The sequence below is a fragment of the Takifugu rubripes genome, chromosome 9 (genome assembly GCF_901000725.2).
Source record: "Takifugu rubripes chromosome 9, fTakRub1.2, whole genome shotgun sequence".
Lineage (NCBI taxonomy): Eukaryota > Metazoa > Chordata > Actinopteri > Tetraodontiformes > Tetraodontidae > Takifugu > Takifugu rubripes.
Window position 1 is genome coordinate 7045969 of NC_042293.1, and position 20584 is coordinate 7066552.

Genomic DNA, 20584 nt, shown 5'->3' on the forward strand with positions numbered 1-20584 from the left:
GTAATTACTAAAAAGGGGAGCCCCATCTTAATCTCATTCCCCAAGGACAGAAACACACATGTGGACTTTTCTCCAGGCCTTTCAGCAGTTGCTGGGTTTGAGTCCAAACTGTCAATAATGTTTCTCCTCCAATAGAAGGTGCTGGACAATCCTGGAGACTACAAACTGCATATGGCAGAAAACAATAAAACTGATTTTAAAGCCAATTATGGGTGCGAATGTAAAAGTACAAGAACGGCTGTTTTGTGAGGCGACACAAATGAAATCAAATCCAATACTTATTAAACATTTTTTTAATTAACATGACAACCTGGGAAGACAGCCCAGACATGCTGTTAATAGCAGCAACAATTAAATGGACAAATACAGTAAATGCTTCCTCTGAGGGCCCAAACAGCCTCAAAAGATGAGCCTTTAAAGTGGCAGAAAGTGGTACAAGGATATCAACAATGAGCTCCCAACCGTCCAATGTTTAAGGCCCTTCCTCCTGCACGAAAGTATTGGTCTGCGTCACCAGTCCGTCTCAGGTTTCCCAGTTTAAATGGGTCAAATATTTTCAAAAATTAACAGCATGCAACTAAACACAAGTATGAAAACAATATTCCTCAGCAGACAAAACTCAACATTGTTTCTCCTCCCAGACAGAATGACGCAACACTGTGTGACTCCTCAGCTTTATGCATCACAGGGTCACCAGCAAACACTGAAATTAAAAGAAATGCTTTTGTTATCGGAGTACATTACGGCTGCGGGCGACAGTACAAGGATTAAACACAACAGAAAGGTAGGTCGTGAGGACAGGAAAAAACAAAAGTAGTGTGTGTCCACAAGATGTCTTCATGTTGTCTGGTGGGGCAGGGACTGCTGAGGTCGACATGTATGCCTGTGTGAACGACGCTCTACTGGTGGTGTCCAGTGTGACACGTGTCAAGTTAATCCAAGGATACATGTGAGTCCCCTTTTCAGTCTGCGGAGGGCTCAGCACAAATGTGTGTGTCTGAACAGACAGGTCCAAAGGCACTTCAGACACAGATGCGAGGGTCCGATTTTCACTGCTTCGGCCGCCGTTTCCTCTTAATATTCAAGCGTTTGACAGAAAAACAGTATTTTTCTCTATTTACAACTGCCATTTCTAAACAATTCCTTGACTAAAACTCTAAAACAGTCCTCATGAGATGACTGGAAACATGGCTGTAGGAATCAGTGGTAGAATTAGAAATCAAGGTTTGGAAAGGAAAAGAACTAAATGAACAGTTTCCACTCTTGACTTCATTACAGCAATGAACAAACATCTGTGAAGTACCAATGAGAAATAAGTAGAATGTGATAAATGTAACAGGTTACGTGTCATTTATCACAGGTAGCGTTCTACTCGGCATCTCTAGTATTTTATAAATATGTTGATTTTTTTTAAAGCAATAAACAGTGGAAAACATACTAATGTGACTAAACAAGCCAAGATCAAAAAATAATAACAAATCCTGTACTATGTAAAGACAGCTGTTGTTTTGTTTTTGGCATAAAATTGGATAAAAATTATTTCTGTATGCATGGAAATTTAAAGTGTTAGCTTTCAGGACCATAATGCAGTCAGGCTGCTACCACAGCAAAACAGTGGATTATTCTCATATAAACTGTCACTGAATCATTGTTGCAATGGTCAAATGAAGACAAGCACCTATTGAAAAAAACAAAACCAAAACAAACAAAAGACAACCGACTTTGCATGAGGTAAACTGCAACAGTATTCATATATCACACTGGCTCATTCAAGTACTTGCTAAATGTAATATTATAGCTCAGCAGCACATCTGGAGCACACTGAAGTCGTGATTCCAGGACAGAGAGCATAGCTTTAAATGTAGAAGTGGCGGAATGATAACTGCATAGCATGACCACAAATAAACTTCTAATAAATGCCTCTGACTGTCACTGCATATAGTACATAGGTTACCTGCAGGAATATAAATAATGTGTTAAAGGAGGTAAGAGTGTTGGATCAGGCATGACTGACGTGTGTGTACACAATGTTGGGAAGTAGAAGGACAAGAATCGGCAACAAACGTGAAGAATTGTGATTTGATAAATGGAGCTGCTCTTTTTCCTGAGTTATTGCTACCAACGTCAACCTCAAAACTATTTTGATGACAGCAGGGGCTACGTCAGCCACTCACCTTCCACTCTAGTGTCCCCCTACTAAGGTTTTCAAGATTTCTCATAAACCGGAATATCTTCCCAACCTTCTGGATGTTTACAGTATATTGTTATTATGCAGTCTACACAGCCTGAAGATTACCATAGTGATGGCTGACATGAGAAAGCGTTAAAGATCATAGAGGCCGAGGACAGAGGGGCAATGTTGTCAAAGTGTTTCTTCCACGGTTTAATTTAACACAGTACCTAATGAAATTACGTACAGTAAGTAAATTCAGTGCAAAATGTTCTTTCTTGCATCAATGGGAGGGAACATGAAAAGCAGGGATTGTGAGACCTTGTGAATAAGTATTACTGACATTATTGTTCCTTGCTTTTTAACATTGCGATGTTCTCTGCAGATGAAGGTTGGCAGACATGAAGAAATCAGTGAGGAACACCGTTTAACGGCAGGCAAATCACTGTGAGGTTTTAGAGGCACATCCTCCTTCTAAGAGGGGAAGCAGGTGTCTCAAATCATTGCTGATCCTGCTCCAGTAGAGCAGCTGCATGAACACAGCACAGCTTAAGTGGAACTGGGTTACTAATAAATTAAAAAAAAGGATTTCAAAAAGAGGAATGTCGTGTTTTAACAAGTATTCAAATAGTTCTTTTCAATGAAAACTGTCATTAAAACACTGTTTTAAGGAGAAATTTCTATAAAGACCAGTGCATCTGTTCAAAGTCCATAGCTTCACCCAAATTTGTGTCAGTCTCCAAGAGGCTCATGATCACTGCCATGGCTGCTTCATCATTGCTTAGACTACTAAGACCTGGTCCCACCACACTGTCCAAATCAAGCTGGGAATTCTCCCCCGAGGACATATGGGCTACAAGAGACGGATAAAAAAAAAAGAGACAAGTTAGACTCTTACACAGAGGCAAGACATCATATTACATTGAATTACCCATCGGTGTTTCCTCTTCTGAGAAAGCTGCTCCCTGTGGCTCGTTCTCTGAGCTGGATCTTCCTGGCATCTCGTTTGTGGCTTCTCCATTTGGCACCTACAGACCAGAAGCAACAGATATCATGTCACTTGCAGAAACATGGTAGCAGTTCCTTCAAGGGGATTAAAAGCTAAAGGCTTAAAAATATAAGCAGGTTTTAGAACACATTATCTGCAATTTATCAACAAAACCTCAGTGGCTGTAAAATAATCTGGATATTTTTTGCTTCCATCATACACCAAAAATATGGATGCATTTAAAAAGAAACAACAAAAAACTATATGTATTCGTTGATAATCAGTTTCAAACAATTTAAAATAAATTGCAGCTATTTTGTGTAAAGCAGCACAATGTCCCATTACTGACAGAGACAGACCAAATAGCAATCATATTTACGTTGTTGCTGGCTTGATTGTGACTTTGTTGACACTTTTCCTGTGGGAGACTGAATGGGCTGACGCTGCCACTGGACGGCGAGGAGTTCATTCTGAAAAAAGGGTAGAAATAAGAAGAATGTGATGTCTTTTCTTCTTGACGGCTATATTCCTTTCGGGGTCACAGGGAGGGTGCTGGAGGATATCCCAGCAATGTATGGACGAAGGCCGGTACATCCCTGAATGAGCCGGCAGATTATTGCAGGGCCCTATGTGAGCATTTGGGGGTATGGTACCTTGCTCAAGGGTACCACGGCAGTGCTCTGAAGGTGTCCTTGCACTTAAGAATATGTGATGAAGCCAATTAATGTGATGATAGTTTCTTGTTTTTTTTTTTCTATGCTGCTCAGCTGCAACACCCCCCACCTGTTGAAATCCAGCATCTCATTGGCAATTTGGGTCCCGATGCTGCCAGCGTAGATCATGGTCCCAGGTGTGGTGGAGATGCCTGGTATAATAGGAAGGGACTTCTTGCCATCTTCTAGCAGAAATGTTAAAAAGAGAAAACAAAACAAATGTAACACATAGTGAGTCTGCACAAATTATCTTATATATATAATTAAATTAACCTTCAGAGCTTTTGCTCGACTGTCCAGACTTGTTTGCAGACCGACTGGATCCCCCACTATCGTGCCTTGCCATTCGATAAGAAAACTTGATTAATCTACTGCAGGCATCCAGTATAAACAGGCTTAAAGACATGTGGGCAATGCAGAAACAGAAAGAATCATAAATACTCACGATATGACAGTGTTTGTTGACACGATATATTCTACTTCTTTGGTCCAGGGATTTATAAAACTAAACCACTGACTTTGCAGCGTAACAAAAGAGCCATGTTTGGTTTTAAACTTGTAGCTGTTTGTCTCTATTTTCTCTTTGCTCCGCAACACTGGTGAAGAAACAGCACCAACAGGAGACCATAAAAGGCAAAGCAATGACAATATCATTTGTTATGATTTAAATACATTCAACATGTATCAAAATGTACAAGAACTAAATAAAGAGTGCCTGACAGCTTTGAAGTCACAGAAAAATAAAGAACACCTTTACGATGCCTGTCGGCTAACTGTGGTAAATCATCTTGATGGAAGTACTCGTAGCATGACGTGCCAAGCAACTCTTGAGGAAGGTAACCGAGAATAGTTGTTGCTCTGTATAAGGAAAATAAAACCACCTAAATATACGCACTGATATAAACATCCACAACATGACACTGCCCTCAAACTCCAGCTCTACCTTTGATCAACAAAAGTGAATTTGCCATCCATGGCGTAGCGTGTGATGAACTCAGTGGGTTTAACCTGAACTTCTCCATTAACCTGCAGAGACGAGTGGGAGTGGACTCGTCCCACAGCGACCAGGCAGCTAAAGTGGGAGCTATCGTGTTTGTCTGCCTCACCCTCTCCCTCTGCCCCCAACTGACTGGTCGGCCAGCTGCGCATGTAGCCTGTACAGTGGACCGTGCAGTACTTCTGGGACTCTGCAGGGTGAGAAGATAAAGGCTAAATCAATAATGCACCAATCTTTATCCTCACACATAAAAGAAGCAATCTGTAACTGTTCATTGACAATGGCAGCATTTTGAAAAACGGTCTTCCAAGGGTGCAAATCCCTTTAAAAAATAAAAATAAAAAAAAGCTGAATGAGTTCTTGCCCAAACATCTGCACCTTTCAGTTCATTAGTGTCTTTCAGTCATTTTACATCACAGTATGAAAGGTATTCTACTACTGAAGCATAGGCACCTTTCTTTTTAGAGGAGCTGGCTTGGAATTCTTTCTCTTCCACTTTGACAGAAATTTTATTGTACTTCATGCGGCAGAAGAAAGAACGCCGTGCGCCTGAACACAGCCTGGTGGCACCAACTGGAAGATCGGTCTGGACCTGCACGCCAGCTGGAGACAAGAAAAGATAAATTATACACTCTCAAGTACACAAGAAAAATAAACCAGAATAAAATGACTTTACTTTTAGCATCTATTAGCCTTTCACGTGGGAATAATTCAGAAGATGACAACTGCTCCTTCACTTTGCCCATGTCCTTTGGATGTACATAATCAAACAGGCTCTGTCCAATCAGCTCTGTCTGTAAGAAGTAAAAAGTGGCTTATTAAAACTGATCTCAATGAGCTTTTCATGCATATGAAGTCTGCTGAAATGTAAACTGACCAATGTTGTTACTGCTGACACAATAAATGCCAGCTACAGCTGATTATATCATCTTTCTTTTTTCAATCTAGTAACAATTACATATGTATGTTATACATTATGTCCACTTTAACTACACTAGAAGCCATCTGGTGAATTCAACTGCTGCAGACACAGTAACAAATGTAGAAACATTACCCGACTATAATTTAATATCTTCGCGACGGACTCTGAGACAAAAACTATTTTCCCACGATCACAGCCCACTACAAACAGGAACCCATCTGCAGCCTGCATGATAAACATGGAAAAAAATTAGGGTGTTTGTTGTGATGAAATGGGCAAAACAATAGGAGGCCAAATAGATAGGACCGCTCTACCCGGGGGATGTTTACCTTGAGGACGAGGTGTTTGAGCTCCTCATCAGGAAGGAATGAGGGTTTGTAGTTGGCTTCAGAAAATGAACTACCTGAACCTGAAAATACAGGCAGAAATGATACACAGGTCCACATACTAAAATAGCCTAACAATCACCTTTTACACATTGACTTTTCCCCCCAAATTTCTATAGATACATTTGTATTTTATTTAGAAAATTCAGATGCCGGTATTACCTTTCCGACAATCCATATGACACAATGTAAATTAGCCCACTGGGAATAAACTATACTTACTGCCATTCATGACCATGGGCTGACACCGTACCTTTTAGGGATTTGAGGTGCTGCACTGCCATTCTGAGCACAGTCAGTTTGTCCAACTTGCGGGACATTGGGTTACAAGTGGGAATCATGGCCGACAGTTTGTCAATGAGATTGTTCATTTTGTCACGTCTTCTCTTTTCAATTTGGCTGTGTGGTTCCCTGGAGAGACATTACATTAACACACTTAAAATGGGTCCAAAAGGCTGTCTGTAATGGAATACTGACATGTGCTCTAAGAATGTGCTTTGATAATAAATAACTTAATTAAACAAATCTAAAAACTGATTTCATATTTTTTTTAAAAACCTACTAATTATTGATACCACGCTTGCTCTTTCCAGGGCTCAAGCGAGTGAGCACACAGACACATTTCTTATTTTCTCTAGACTACAGTAAAGTCCTTATTCAGCATTCCATTTTTATAAAGGTACTGCGGTTTCTTCCAATATTTTATAGATACCAGTGATACAAACATTCCATTGAAATAATAATAGTCTCACTAAAAAGTCACATCAGGGGTAAAAGAAGTAGCTATTTACTATCTGCCAGACTGGCAAACCTGTAGTCTTTTTTTTGGAAATGCCAGAATGGCTAAAAGCATAAGTGTCCATCCATTTTATAGATTTGTTTCAGTGCTAAATATAAGCTACCTGAAGCATTTAATTTTGACATGTTGGTCCTCGTCATCTGACCTGCAGAACAAAAAAAAAAAAAAAAACAAGCAAAAAAAAAAGCACACATTTTAAAAGTGGATAACACACAATTTTGTTCCACAGCACCTTCTTGACTCTACTCAGTTTTTCCATCAGGTCATAGTATCTGGTACCAGTTATTGGACTTCCAAGCAAAAATCAAACCAAAAATGTGATTGAGGGCCCTGTTTGGCCAGGGAGTGATATCATTGGATGGGTCATTAGATCTTGATGACAAGATTCAAACCAGTAATTTAAAAAACAATAAAATAAAATATCAACTAGTTACTAGAGTTTCAGGCCAAAACACAATTTAGGTGGGACGCAATTATAATGGAAAAAGACTGAGACCAAATCAAGTTGGGGCAAGTAGTGTTAAAGCTGTGTGATGGAAGAGTGCCAAAAGAAAGTGTAAACAGCACACAGTACCACCTTTGGTCATCTTCCATGTCTGCATCAGGAGTGGCAACAAATTGTCTATCCCTAGAAAGAAAATGCATCGTTATTACGACCCATTAGCAACAGAGTCAGCAGAATAATACGATTTTCTGTTAGCCAATAGTGCTCACTGGTCCATGCTGCCCTTTCGCTTTCGGGGCATTTCCATGTTCAGGGACATGCCAGCAGCTGAGGACGTGGTCACCAGGCTGGAGACAGACATAGAACTGCATTGGTTTTCTTCAAGCAGCACATCATCTGTAAGAGATGAGACATAATGAGGGGCTAAAACTTGATGTAAACAAAGCAGACAATACATTCCAAAATGGCATTTATAAATCTGTCAGGAAAAGAGTTACTTTATTACTTTAGAGCTCACCCCCACAAAAACATAACATTCTTATTAGCGTTTGGCCACTTGCAGCCTGGATGGTTTCAACCACATTCTCAACTTAATTGTATCAGCATTCAGACAAGTGTCAATGCAAAACTCCACCACCCACTCACTTATTTGTTTAACACAATAACAGTTCAATACATTTTTTTGGAAGCCAATCAAAATTTAGAAGAAGACAGGAAGGAGCCATCCACCCATGATGCTTGTTTATTTATCAGATGTTTATTTGTCAGATGCTTGTCTTTAGCAATGCAACATATCCGAGGTTTTGTATGATGATTTGCTAAGCAAATACCGTAATCTGTGTAAACCAACAAGATTTTTCTCTATTTCAACGATTGAGCAACAAATCTGGCGATGGAGTTTAAACCTAGTAAAGAGATGGCAGAAAGTAAGTCAATCTAACACTCTTGAGCTTCACATGCCACCCTGCCGCTGCCATTATTGAAAACGTGCATAGTGACACCGATCAAAGGTTAATGTTTTCCTCTCAGCCATTCAGTGGGGTTAAAAACAGGTGCTATTACAGAACGCAGCTCAAAAATGTCCTACAGTGCTACTTCTCAGTAGTCTTCCATGGTTATGTTCCAACTCACAACATGTGACAAATGTAACATTTCCATGCACTTACAAGTATGTGTAGGAGAAACCTGAGATCACAGCATGAGGCAGAGCAAACCCAGCTATTTTTAACTCACACAACCCACAAACCCTGTGACCCAAATAGTCATTAAAAGATCAGCGACAACCAGATTTTTAATCCTGCTGTCCCTGTGAAGATCTGATGGATTACAGGGTTACAGTGAAGGCAAAGGGATGATTCCACATCAGGGCATACAGGAGCCCAACTCTGCCAACTCATTGTAAGCCTCTCACCTGCTTGCACGTGAACCTGCTCATTCACTAAATCCATGAACGAACATCTGCTGCTCTAAAATATTCTCGTGACATAAACTGCATGCCCTTCTCACTTTCTCTCCCCTGTAACAACCATGTGAAAAGATCTAAGTAACTGAGCATTTTAGAACACAGCCCCACTAACGAATCTTAGGTACATAAACAATGAGATCTAACCATTAATGAAATAAAAATAAATTGACTCTTAAACATTTTAACACAGAATTACTTGTAGGCAGTTGTCCTAGCAGACAGCGGGAAAAAGAACTTCTGGATATGAAGGGGATTAGATTAAAAACGTATGTGGGGAGACATTTAATATCATATAGTTTGAAATAAAATGAAAAAAGGGCTGAATAATTCCACGTTTAATTCCACAACATTCTATATATTGTTAACCAGTATAATTAATCGCATTATACCCTGAAGGTTTGACAGATTGGGTTTCTTTTTACTCTTTACTTTAAGGTAGACCCATTTGTTACTGTAACCCTGAGCTAACCAGACTTTCTTCAAGTTCTTGTTACTTAAGAACTATTGTTAAGGTCCCCGTACAGACAAATTGAGATGTCGAATGTCACATCGGTGTCATATAGTAAAGCTGGTTTATTAAAGATGGTCTCATTTCATCGGTGGTCATACATTTAAAAAAAAAACGCTTGATATAATTTATACTGTAACAGTAAAGGTGAGCAGACTTTACACCTATTTATTACGGTAGGTACGATGAAGTTTCAAATAATATACAGTCCGACTAACGCGAATTATACATTTATGCTACATAATCGAAGCGTCATAATCGGAGCATACACAAAAGCGACCCACAGCAGCCTAGAGTAGGCCTGAGAACACCGGCCATTTCTGAGAATTAACATCACGAACGTGTTTTCAGTTGCAATTCTGTATCAAGGAGTTGGCAAAATACAAAACCAAATGCAATGTAACAAATATTGTGTGTTGTGAGGGCGCACAAACAGGCCTGGCTAACAATGCTAAGCTAACTCTGCACGGTTTAGTTTAACCTGAGCGTTGAGTGTGTCCACAAACTACACGTTATAGAAACATGCTTATAATATGACAGTAAGTGAAATCCTAAGTTTGAAGATGCCATTCGGACTACGGTGATAGCATAAATCGCGCTCCGTCGTTATATAAATGGCGTTTGCTCTACTGATCTACTGACCTAGTTTCTTTGGAACAGCGCAAAGTTACAGGCATTCGCTGACCAATTGTCAAAATGACAAAGATGTTGTTGTTTTTTCAAGTTTCTTAATATCAGTCACAGACACGATTAATAATAAAGTAGGTGGACCTCCAAATAGGCCACTGGTGTGTGAGAGGTTTCCTTTACCTGCCGAATCATCCCCCACTCTGTCACCGACGCCAGCCGCTGCATTCCTGTCCGACATCGCTGAAGCCGGAGCCGGTGCGCTGTGGCCTGAGACTCCAATGCATGGATGAAGCCGCGGACAACTCCGGCTGCTTCTGGATACACTGGACAGATCGTCGGGGAATCGAGACAACAGGGTGCTGCACAACTGCCTGGCTAACTCTCTTGAGCAAAGAAGCAAATTGTCCAACAACCCTGCACAGAAGACACAGATTTCGGAGCAAAACTAGAGGGAAACGCGGAAGACAAAACTTCGACCGGCGCAAAGCTGTACGCATGCGCAAAACCGGCTGACCTCCATAGCGGAGGACGACGGCGACGATTTGTTTTGTTCAGGGGAAACAAATAATAAAACAAATAAACATCATATTTTTGTATGGTTCGTATTTTATAGATTCTTTGGAGTTGTCGAGGAGTTTTTGGGGGTACCTGATTCACAACTAGTGCTGGTCACGCAGAACTAACCCGTTCAGTCAATTAACGCGCGGTCAATGTTTTGTCTGATTGCAGTTTTAAATATTTTAAAATGTGTTATTCATAAGTTATCTATTCTGACTTTCGAATCACAGTAATAATTACTTAAATGTATTGATAGCTAGTGATATATCTATTGTAGACAGAAGCAGATGTGCTTCAGTCTAGCTGACGTTTAGTTTGAGAACACGGCAACATGCAACTAGGGTGGGGGCTGATGCTTCATCCTCTTCTTCCTTCTCATCATCGGGGTGCAGGTCAGCAACATAGGTTAACAACATAGTCGCGCCTCATATTGGGTCTGGAAGGTCATAACACAATAATCGTCACTACATAATTCCTTCTAAAAATAAATAATCTTTACCATTCTTTTTAACGTACAGCATGTCCCATTAACAGAGGCACAAAGTTGAAGCTATTTTAGATCTCCACAAGAACTTAATACAACAGAAATTTTTCAAGCAAGATAAATAGGTAACGTTTGCTACTTGTATCTCATTGCACATTTGGTGATAACTGAAATGTGAATTATACAACCATAGTTGTGACGACACCACGTCCCAGATATTTTGAAAGTAGGTGCAAAAGCGATTTCAGAAGTGTAGTTTAAAGTGTGGCGCTCCTGATATCAGTGTTATTTCCATAAGCCACTACTGAATAACCCTAGCGGGATTGCTGGATGCTGGTAGTAAATGAAAGAAAATTACATTCATTGTGAACTATTTATTAATCTGAGCGTCAAGTCTCTTTTGATTCCACGTGGTGTCACTGACTAATTTCAAACATTAGGTGGCAGGCGTGACTTTAAGATGGAACTAGAATACTTGCGGCAATGACAAGGATTTTATCATTTTTTCCCGAAGAATGTTGCTGCATTTTTAAATAGAATGAATAATTTAAACTATTATTTTGCACATTCTCAGCTAATTTGATGTATAATGAATATATGATAATGCTTTTTTATAATTATCAAAAAAGGCCCAAACATTGTAGGCAGATCTGATTTTATTACTGCATACTATTAAAAAACATATGGAGCTCTGTTTTTTACCTGACAACCTGAAGGTAAAGATCCATGCTGTCAGTTGTTCTCAAACAAGATAGATTTTGCTATTTGCTGGGCCATTATAACCAATCTGCTCTAAAACCATTATTACATGTATGATTCTTTATGCAGAAAAGCTCTGACTGTTTCCTGCTGAGGAAAAACTCTAATATAAATATAGAAGTTTGCAGCCTAAGCTCACAGCCTACATCATCGTTTACCGTCTTAATAAATGAAAAAAATTGTGGTCATGGAAACTTGATGGCTCTTAGGTTTCACCTGTTCCCAAACACACCACAGGCTCACTCCACTCTTCCCTTTGTGCAAATTCTCAAGCTCATCTATAGTTAATTGCCAGCACATGAGCCTCACCAGCTGAAAGAATCGTGCTAGGCCGAAGATGATGATGACGATGATGATGATGGTGACGAATAAAGCGAGGGGGGCTGGGTTTTGGGAGTCCAGCTATACCTGCCTCCCCCGTCACTGAAAGTGAATGCGTTATGAGATGAAGACAGGATCTGCTCAGCTCAGCTGCAGAGACCACATCTAGAGACTGAAGTCTGGATTCTGCTTTTTTGTTTTTTTTCTTGACATTGGGACCTTATGGAAACGACACCTTATACGCCTGTGGCCGCAGCGCAAGCTGGACGTTAAAAAACACCTGAGCGTGATCCATCCTTCCACCTCTCCACTGAATTGTCAAAGGTGAAGCATTTGTTTTGCCTCTGAGGGACCTGTGGCACCATCGGTTGGTGGCGCCGTATGCCTCAAATTGGAGCCCTTCAAAAGATGAATGACTAGTTCTAGTGGATCAATTTCTTTCCCCACTGTGACAGTCAGACAAGACATTCAATTAACATAAGGAGAAAATGCCTTTTTCAGGTTTTAAGGAGCAGACGCTTAAACCGGGGAAGGAGCAAATGACAAACACGGTGGGCAACTCTCTCGGGAAGCTGCAGAGGTGAGGTGGAGAATTTTGTTTGCCAGTGCGGCTATTATCCATGTATTGGATTTACAAATAGATCATTTCAAATAGAAGTTTGTAATAATCCCCTGATGAGCACTGTCAGCTGTGCAGAGCCTACAAGCGAGCACATTAAGCCCAACGTGCTCTCAGAGATCAACACGATAAATAAATATTTGATTCTTCTGCTTGCGGGTGATGTAATCACATATTTTATTTTAAGACCTGGATACATATTTCATATCTGCTACATATGTCCTCCTTGTGTGTGAAAGATACAGATAAGTCATTTTAAGAGATAGAACATGTATTTTTTGGAAAATTGAATTCCGCGTGTTACTTTGTGAAGACAAATATGCTTTATTTTTGGTGGGGATAATTTTTAATTGTTTCAAAAATACCCAAAATTTACTTCGATTTGTTTATTTATTGACAGAGGCATTCAATCATTTTTATCACCAAGCATGACTCTTAAAATCAAAGCAGTTGTTGATGGGTACTTTAGTACCATTTCCCCATTATTATTTTATCATCAACGCTGTTGTTCTAACAATAACAATAACACTGATCCATAAATTTAATATCAGAAAAATAGACGGCACCAACGCTGAAGAAGAGCCCAATATTGAGCTGACGGAGGATGGTCGCCCGGTGACCTCTGCACCTCGTCCAGCGCCGCTGGTGGACTGCAGCTGCGGCGGTTTGCCGAAACGTTACATCATTGCCATCCTCAGCGGTTTGGGCTTTTGCATCTCCTTTGGCATTCGCTGCAACCTCGGTGTGGCCATTGTGGAGATGGTGAACAACAACACGGTTTATATCAATGGAACACCTGTTCTTCAGGTAGAAGGAACATTCAGGATGTTGTCTAAATGTCTATTTTTTATTCTACTAATCAGAAATTTAGAGCCACAAAGTAATGTAGACAGCATTGTTTTCCCCTTAAATGTACAATGCAGTAAATTACAATAACTAATGTGGTGTGAAGTGAACCTTTTCTTTCTTCCTCGCCAGAAAGCTGAATTTGACTGGGATCCAGAGACAGTGGGTCTGATCCACGGGTCTTTCTTCTGGGGTTACATTGTAACTCAAATTCCCGGTGGCTTTATCTCCAACAAGCTGTTTGCCAACAGGTGACACGAATATTCCTGGATTTTGATCAATAAATAAATGGCGAAAGTGTTTCCTTCAGCTCTTGGACAAGGGAGTTCAACCATAATCTTACTGCTAATTGTTGCGGGTGTAAAAATAAAGCAGTAGCTGATACATTAATCACATACATGAAAGGTTATAAAAAAAATAAGCTGTCCTCAGCCTCACGTGGTTTAAGAGTTAAAAGTGCACCACGGCCTGGTGAGCGGTGGTGATGGAGCTGATAACAGTCCTGTAATAAAAGCTTCACAGGAAAAGAGGACACGCCACTGACAGAGTTAATAATGAAAGATCCTGCCTCTGATTTCCTCCTGAAACACCAGCCACCTGAATATTACAAGTGTCACTTACAAGATGTTTTGGAAAAAGAGGTGGATGAAGTGGGGGAGAAAAAAGAGAATGGCGCTAGATGTCACCTTGGTGATGAAGCAGAAACTTTTGAATGGCGCAGGGTGTCTTTATCTCTGTGGTGTGTGAATGGCAGAGGTATGAGATCTGTCCCGCTAAAGATGACTGTGAGATCAAATCTACCGTCACACAATATTGAATGTCAACCCGGGGCCCTTGGATGCTGAGCAGCATGTCTTTGTTGCGTGTTTGTGTGTTACAGACAGTTCTACCCAACGAGAGAAATACGAAACGACTCAGCATTTACTCCTTGGAGCAATCACTCAAATTAGAAACGATATCGCAGTTTTTCAGTGCTTTTGCTTTTGTCAAAACATACATTTCACACCGAGCTTGCATATTTGTGATCTTTGACTTCCCTGAAACATCACCTGAAAGGACAGCCCCCCCTCCCCCAACACACACACACCCCAGCCTGCAACCCCCAGAAACCTCCAACTAGCTCCTACCAATGTGCAGTTTTTACATTAAATTAAAGTAGCAAACGTTAGCTACATAATGAGAAAATGCTACTTACTACTTTCCATCCATCATTAATTTCCTCCATTTCTCAGAGATCAGTATCTCTCATTAAGGAGTTTGAGGACATCGGATCTGAATTCAGAATGCCAGCATCACCCTGGTCTGTTTAACAGGGTTTTTGTGATGCTACAGTCTAAATGTGTATACTGTTTTTGATAATGCTGCCTGATACCTTTACTGACCATATCATTGTGTCTCTAGGGTGTTTGGGGCTGCCATTTTCCTGACATCCCTTCTGAATATGTTCATCCCGTCAGCAGCAAGGGTCCATTACGGTTGTGTCATGTTTGTTCGTATCCTGCAGGGCCTGGTGGAGGTAAGAGCTAACAGGATGCCAAGAAGATAACAAAGATACAATCATGTGCAAAATGTAAAAAAAGCATAACCATGATCATTGATCTAGATTTTTAATGAAATTAAGTGCATTTTAGAGCGACCGTAAAGCTTCTTGGAGGGTCAAAGATACTAATTTTACTGTCTTTCACACCGGGATTTTACTAGGGTGTAACCTACCCGGCCTGCCACGGAATGTGGGCTAAATGGGCACCGCCGTTAGAGAGAAGTCGATTGGCCACAACGTCGTTTTGTGGTGAGGGATGCATTTTTGTCTTCTTGTCAAATTGTTGCAGATGTGGATCTGCTGGAGACGTTTGATTTTTCATAGCACCTCTTGCAACCCAGCTGGGTCGGTACAAAGATTTAAAAGGGAAGAAGTTTCATCCGACCACTACCATGGCAACCTGTGGATCAAAACCCTCTTGACATTATCTATAAAAGAACATGGATCACATGTGTTCTCTGAAGAAGCTTCTTCCTTTATTCCCCTAAAAGTGCCACATTGCCGTTGACCACAAGCACTTTCGTGCTCTGTGCTCCATTCATACTGAGTCAGCCACACAATAGTGAACACATTAGCACCTCTTAGTCAGAGCCTGTCAAGAATGTCTTTTTTGTTTTTAAATGGACCTAATGTGTTTGGTGGACATATATTCAGTGCAGCCTATAGTGTGGTTGTTGCGCAGTCCCATTTTGCTTCACTCCTATTTCTTAAAGTTAAAGAATAAGATGAAAGAGAAAATGTCTGTTCATTTAGAATAAATAAAGCAAACTTATCAAAAGTCACTAACTAATTTTTTGGAAATGTATATTTTCCAATTTAGATTGCCCATTATTTGTACAATTCAATCTACTTTATATCTAATTATAATAAACCTGACACCTCTGATGTTCTATGTAATGATCCTGTTATTCTGACTGTACCTTCTGTACCAACTGTTCCCAGGATCGTACGCGGGAGCGGTGATCGCCATGCCATTAGCCGGAGTGCTGGTCCAGTATATCGGGTGGTCCTCAGTCTTCTACGTCTACGGTGAGCTTTGTTTTTAGGTTTAAAAACTGAAGAGAATAGCAATCCTTTATTGCTTTTACCGCTCAGCTTGAGCTTTTATATACAGACAATCTAAAAACCTTCCTGAAGACTTAACACAACATGGACGTCCAGGAACATCTTATTTGAGAGGCCTACAGCTGGTGAATGGAGCCAGACTGTGGTTTTTGTATGCTCAGCGAGTGTCATCTGATTTGCCTTCGTTTGATTAAAATGATTAACACCGACATAAAATCTATACTTGTCCATGTTTTAATAAAAATGTGCTTTGGTCCTGCTGTGATAAAATCTCATGATTTATTGATACGAATTAGCATTTTCCTGTCTGGGCTATGTGACTCATAACTTATTCATTTCATTTAAATAATGAAAATTCTCGGGCTTGTATTCAACAGACCCTACTGCTCATCTTTTAGGCTTTGTGCCAAAAAATAAACTATTTGTATGTTATAAATAGGTGTTTTTGGGATCATATGGTATGTCTCTTGGCTCCTGTTGGCATATGGAAGTCCTGCAGAGCACCCTACAATAACAGAGGAGGAGAGGACCTACATTGAGACAGCAATTGGCGAAAAAGTGCATCAAATCAGTGCAACTGAGGTGTGTGTCCCTGCAACCTGCTGCTGGCACAATAACAAACCCATTCATGACGTTCATTTATGTCTGTCCCTGGCAGAAATTCAAAACCCCATGGGGTCACTTCTTCACCTCCATGCCTGTGTATGCCATCATCGTGGCCAACTTTTGCCGCAGCTGGACCTTCTACTTGCTCCTCATCAGTCAGCCGGCGTATTTTGAGGAAGTCTTCGGCTTCCCCATCAGCAAGGTTGGGATGACAGTCTGACAAACGTTGGTCACGCACCTCTGGACTAATGTCCATCGCTCCTCTCCCAACAGGTGGGGATCCTGTCTGCTGTGCCCCACATGGTGATGACCATTGTAGTGCCCATAGGCGGACAACTGGCTGACCATTTACGCAGCAGGAAAATTATGTCAACCACGAATGTGAGGAAACTGATGAACTGTGGAGGTACGTCATGGTAAACTGAAGCCATCAGGTTTCTCTTGGGTTAATATTATATATTATATTAGTCAATATCTAAAGACCCGTAATGCCTTTTCACTAGCATGATTATTCCAGAAGCTCTCAGTGATTATATCTTGAGTTATATTAGCGAAGCAATAGAGCATTTTTTCTACTGATGTCACATGCCCTGATGCTGGATATAAATTCTCATTCTCACATTGTCTAATAGAACTCAACAACTTTAAGAAAAATAATTTAGCATGTTTGACCGCAGGCTTCGGTATGGAGGCGACGCTGCTCCTGGTGGTTGGGTTTTCCCACACTCGAGCAGTTGCCATCTCTTTCCTTGTCCTCGCTGTCGGCTTCAGTGGATTTGCCATCTCAGGTATCACTGCTTTTGCAGAACGCAAAGTTAGATGTGCACGTAAACCATGAAGGATTTGTCTGAAGGCTGAGCCAGCAGCGGCATCTTCGTCCTCGTCTTTTACATATTGAAACAAAAGGGATCTCTGCTGCTCCGGTGGGGCTAACACAGTGTGCAAACTTACTCCTGCATAATTAAGACACATATGTTTCCCAAAGAAAGAAACTCTGTTGCGTTTATGTCAACCCGTCCTTACTGGGTCTAATCTCTGTTGTTCAGGTTTTAACGTCAACCATCTGGACATTGCCCCCCGCTATGCAAGTATCCTGATGGGAATCTCTAATGGTGTTGGGACACTTTCTGGAATGGTGTGCCCTTTAATTGTTGGAGCCCTTACTAAACATAAGGTATAGTCAGGTTTTACATTTTTAACGCATGTTTTTACATATATTAACATTGATTAGTTCAACTACTTGATATTATTTCAGATCAGCTTACAGTCTTTCCTCAGAATTATCAGAACATATTACCAATGTAAATTTATACCTTTCGGTGTTTTAAATAATTAACTTCCACCGCTGCAGTAATGAAGCTCTGCCTAAGGAACAAAGCCTTTATGTTTTATTGCCTCCACAGACACGCCTGGAGTGGCAGAATGTCTTTGTTATTGCGTCCATGGTGCATTATTCAGGGGTGATCTTCTACGCCATCTTTGCCTCCGGAGAGCAGCAGGCCTGGGCTAATCCCGAGAGCACCAGTGAAGACAAATGTGGCATCATAGGAGAGGACGAGCTGGCTGAAGAGTCTGAGCTCAACAGCGACATCACCGTGGCTCCCAAGAAGAGCTACGGAACCACCAATAATTCGTTTGGTCGAAAGCAGGGCTGGAAAAAGAAGAGAGGGGTGACTATGCAAGAGGAGGAGCAGGAGGAGGAATATTTGGAGAACGGCGAGTACAAGAGCCGGTACCAGTGAGACCCAACGTGGGGAAGGAGCGCAGTGATTGTAAATTGAAGAGATGCATCCCCATCAGCATCTCACCTTCCGTTCCTCCCAATGGCCTTGTAGGGTTTTTGTTCAGCATCCGTCATATACTGACATCCGCGCACAAAAGATCAAATGACAATGAATTGATGATCCCACAAACCACCCGAAAACCTGGAAAGAACTCATGTAGCTCACTCAACAGCTCTTTTTTCGCCAGCTATGCAACATACGGAGAACAGATTCCTGGGACGTGACACGGGCTCTGACAGCAGACCACGGTGTCAGTGTACCCGTCCTCACTGCTTCTTTGGCTTGTATGTATTTGCTGTTGATGATCCCAAGTGCTGCTCCCTTCCCTGAGCCAGCTTCTGTCAATGATGGTAGTTCAGATAAATGGTTGGTGAATTCTGTGTTGGTGTTAGTCTGTGATGCCTTGTGTGGAACATTTCATTCCTCTGCTGCGGTTTCATTTTATATTTTGCAGAACTTGATGAGATTAGGTTTGTTTTCCCCAATGATGTACCGCAGCAATACGATCATTCATGCTATCACTTGTGTACAGTAGCCATTACTGTTTCAGATACCCTCGACTTTGCACTTAGAGAAGGAGACAAAGGAGTTTTGATCTGACATTGAGATCCATTGGGAGCATAAAATCAGCAAAGAACATAAACGGGTTTGTTACTATCTGTTCGTGGCAAATGGTCACAGCAGCACTTGATACAATGTTGCAGCCACATGGAGCTGATGGCGGAAATCCAAAATACCACTTTACCATCTCTTAATGTTGACTTATCCCATAAATTACTTGGCGGAGTTAACATCTGAGATATTCCAGCATGAAATAAGAGATGAACAACCCCAAAAGAAATGATAGAGAAGTAGACTTTTATTAGAGATACGATTGTTCCTGCTACAGATTTGTGATAGCAGTTTAGGATGATGGGCCGTCACTGGTTGTATCTGTTTATGTCAGCGGGCTTTTAACTGTTCCAAAGGCAGCTCTGTTTCCCATCACACTATTTTAAACATCCTCTGTCTTATCTATGTCTTCACCCTCTGCTTCATTTTCACCACAAGGATAATTACTGGGCGGATATTGTCATTATACAACAGCTGGACTGAACGTGTGCTCAGCACATTAAATTGGTGTTTGATGATTGATGAAAATTCAAATGATTGTTTCCTCTGACATAAAAAAAAGGTACAAGGTTCTGGATGTTGTTGCCGGCGTCTTCACTGTCTTTAAATGTTCAAGGTTACATCGTGTAGGGCGTGTTTCTGAAGGTCTACGTGACAATACAGTCTAGATTGCATAACCAAATGAAGTCAAACATGGGCCTAAATCACTCAACTACTGTACAGAAGACCCTCTGGCGTGTTCATTCCTTACATGCTATCAAAAACAGAGCAGATAGTGCAGAACCAGCCAATGGCAAAGGTTCTGTTTATTTCAGGGAGACTGCCTGTTGACTCAGACGGGCCTCTTCTGATGGAGCAACAGCACATCAATGATTAAACTAAGTTTGTTTGTTTTTTTGGGGGGGGGTGTGTGTGAAAGATTATAAAGACAGGAACCTTTACATTTGAATCAGTCTTTTAAATGTAAGTACACATCCACAGCAGGGCACCTATGTATGTAGGGGCCAATGTCAATACATCTGTGATGACACTTCAGCCAGGTCAAGGACAAACGGTGCACCTGACACTTCCTAATTCAACCTCATTCCTAACTGCTCTTCAAAATTTAGTCGAGGCAATCCAAAAAATAAGAATTCAAACGTTTGTGAGTCCTTGATATAAATTGAGAGTGGTGATGTGGATGTCCCACGTGATGTTCATGTGGGTAGGGTCTCTGCACTGCTGGAGGATTCAGGAGGCAGCCTCTTATTGAGATAAGCAACTTTTTTGGGGAGGGAGGGTATGTTTGTTGGGGGGAGATATAGGCAGGAATGGACAGTTTAATTAATAACCACTATCTATTTCTCCCTGACCCTAACTGGTCACAC

At 41.0% G+C, this 20584-nt stretch overlaps 2 protein-coding genes across 6 annotated transcripts; one reads left to right on the top strand and one right to left on the bottom strand.

The window, feature by feature from the left end:
• Positions 1-275: 275 nt before the first annotated feature.
• bmal2 (basic helix-loop-helix ARNT like 2) lies at positions 276-10577 on the bottom strand. Of its 4 annotated transcripts, none has more exons than XM_029841905.1 (17): positions 10204-10525; positions 7690-7816; positions 7553-7603; positions 7079-7120; positions 6430-6587; positions 6120-6199; positions 5923-6015; positions 5545-5662; positions 5322-5471; positions 4815-5058; positions 4623-4729; positions 4317-4467; positions 4145-4209; positions 3942-4053; positions 3538-3628; positions 3102-3198; positions 276-3023 (listed from the first exon to the last, which is right to left on the bottom strand). In XM_029841905.1, the coding sequence occupies exons 1-17, from the start codon at positions 10259-10261 to the stop codon at positions 2851-2853; spliced, it is 1917 nt and encodes a 638-aa protein (XP_029697765.1). In that variant the 5' UTR covers positions 10262-10525; the 3' UTR covers positions 276-2850. The 4 variants fall into 4 exon arrangements, with proteins under 4 accessions (XP_029697765.1, XP_011605461.1, XP_011605462.1 ...); XM_011607159.2 differs by having other exon boundaries at positions 3942-4056; positions 10204-10524; XM_011607160.2 differs by lacking the exon at positions 7079-7120 and having other exon boundaries at positions 3942-4056; positions 10204-10577.
• A 1516-nt stretch (positions 10578-12093) lies between these two features.
• slc17a8 (solute carrier family 17 member 8) lies at positions 12094-19780 on the top strand. Of its 2 annotated transcripts, XM_029841809.1 has the most exons (13): positions 12094-12469; positions 12647-12725; positions 13316-13571; positions 13743-13861; positions 15012-15126; positions 15312-15399; positions 16093-16179; positions 16655-16797; positions 16874-17023; positions 17095-17227; positions 17499-17609; positions 17868-17995; positions 18225-19780. In XM_029841809.1, exons 2-13 carry the CDS (start codon positions 12685-12687, stop codon positions 18561-18563), a joined length of 1710 nt encoding a protein of 569 aa, XP_029697669.1. In that variant the 5' UTR covers positions 12094-12469; positions 12647-12684; the 3' UTR covers positions 18564-19780. The 2 variants fall into 2 exon arrangements, with proteins under 2 accessions (XP_029697669.1, XP_003967333.1); XM_003967284.2 differs by having other exon boundaries at positions 12094-12725.
• The last annotated feature ends 804 nt before the right edge of the window (positions 19781-20584 follow it).

Excerpts from the sequence above, each read along its gene's own strand:
- bmal2 (XM_011607159.2), bottom strand. The coding sequence starts at position 10,261 with ATGTCGGACAGGAATGCAGCGGCTGGCGTCGGTGACAGAGTGGGGGAT. Across the intron at positions 5,663-5,922 it reads AGATATTAAATTATAGTCGG|ACAGAGCTGATTGGACAGAG; the intron begins GTAATGTTTCTA and ends TACTTCTTACAG. Across the intron at positions 3,024-3,101 it reads AGAAGAGGAAACACCGATGG|CCCATATGTCCTCGGGGGAG; the intron begins GTAATTCAATGT and ends CGTCTCTTGTAG.
- slc17a8 (XM_003967284.2), top strand. The coding sequence starts at position 12,634 with ATGCCTTTTTCAGGTTTTAAGGAGCAGACGCTTAAACCGGGGAAGGAG. Across the intron at positions 15,400-16,092 it reads GGCCACAACGTCGTTTTGTG|GATCGTACGCGGGAGCGGTG; the intron begins GTGAGGGATGCA and ends AACTGTTCCCAG. Across the intron at positions 17,228-17,498 it reads GAAACTGATGAACTGTGGAG|GCTTCGGTATGGAGGCGACG; the intron begins GTACGTCATGGT and ends GTTTGACCGCAG.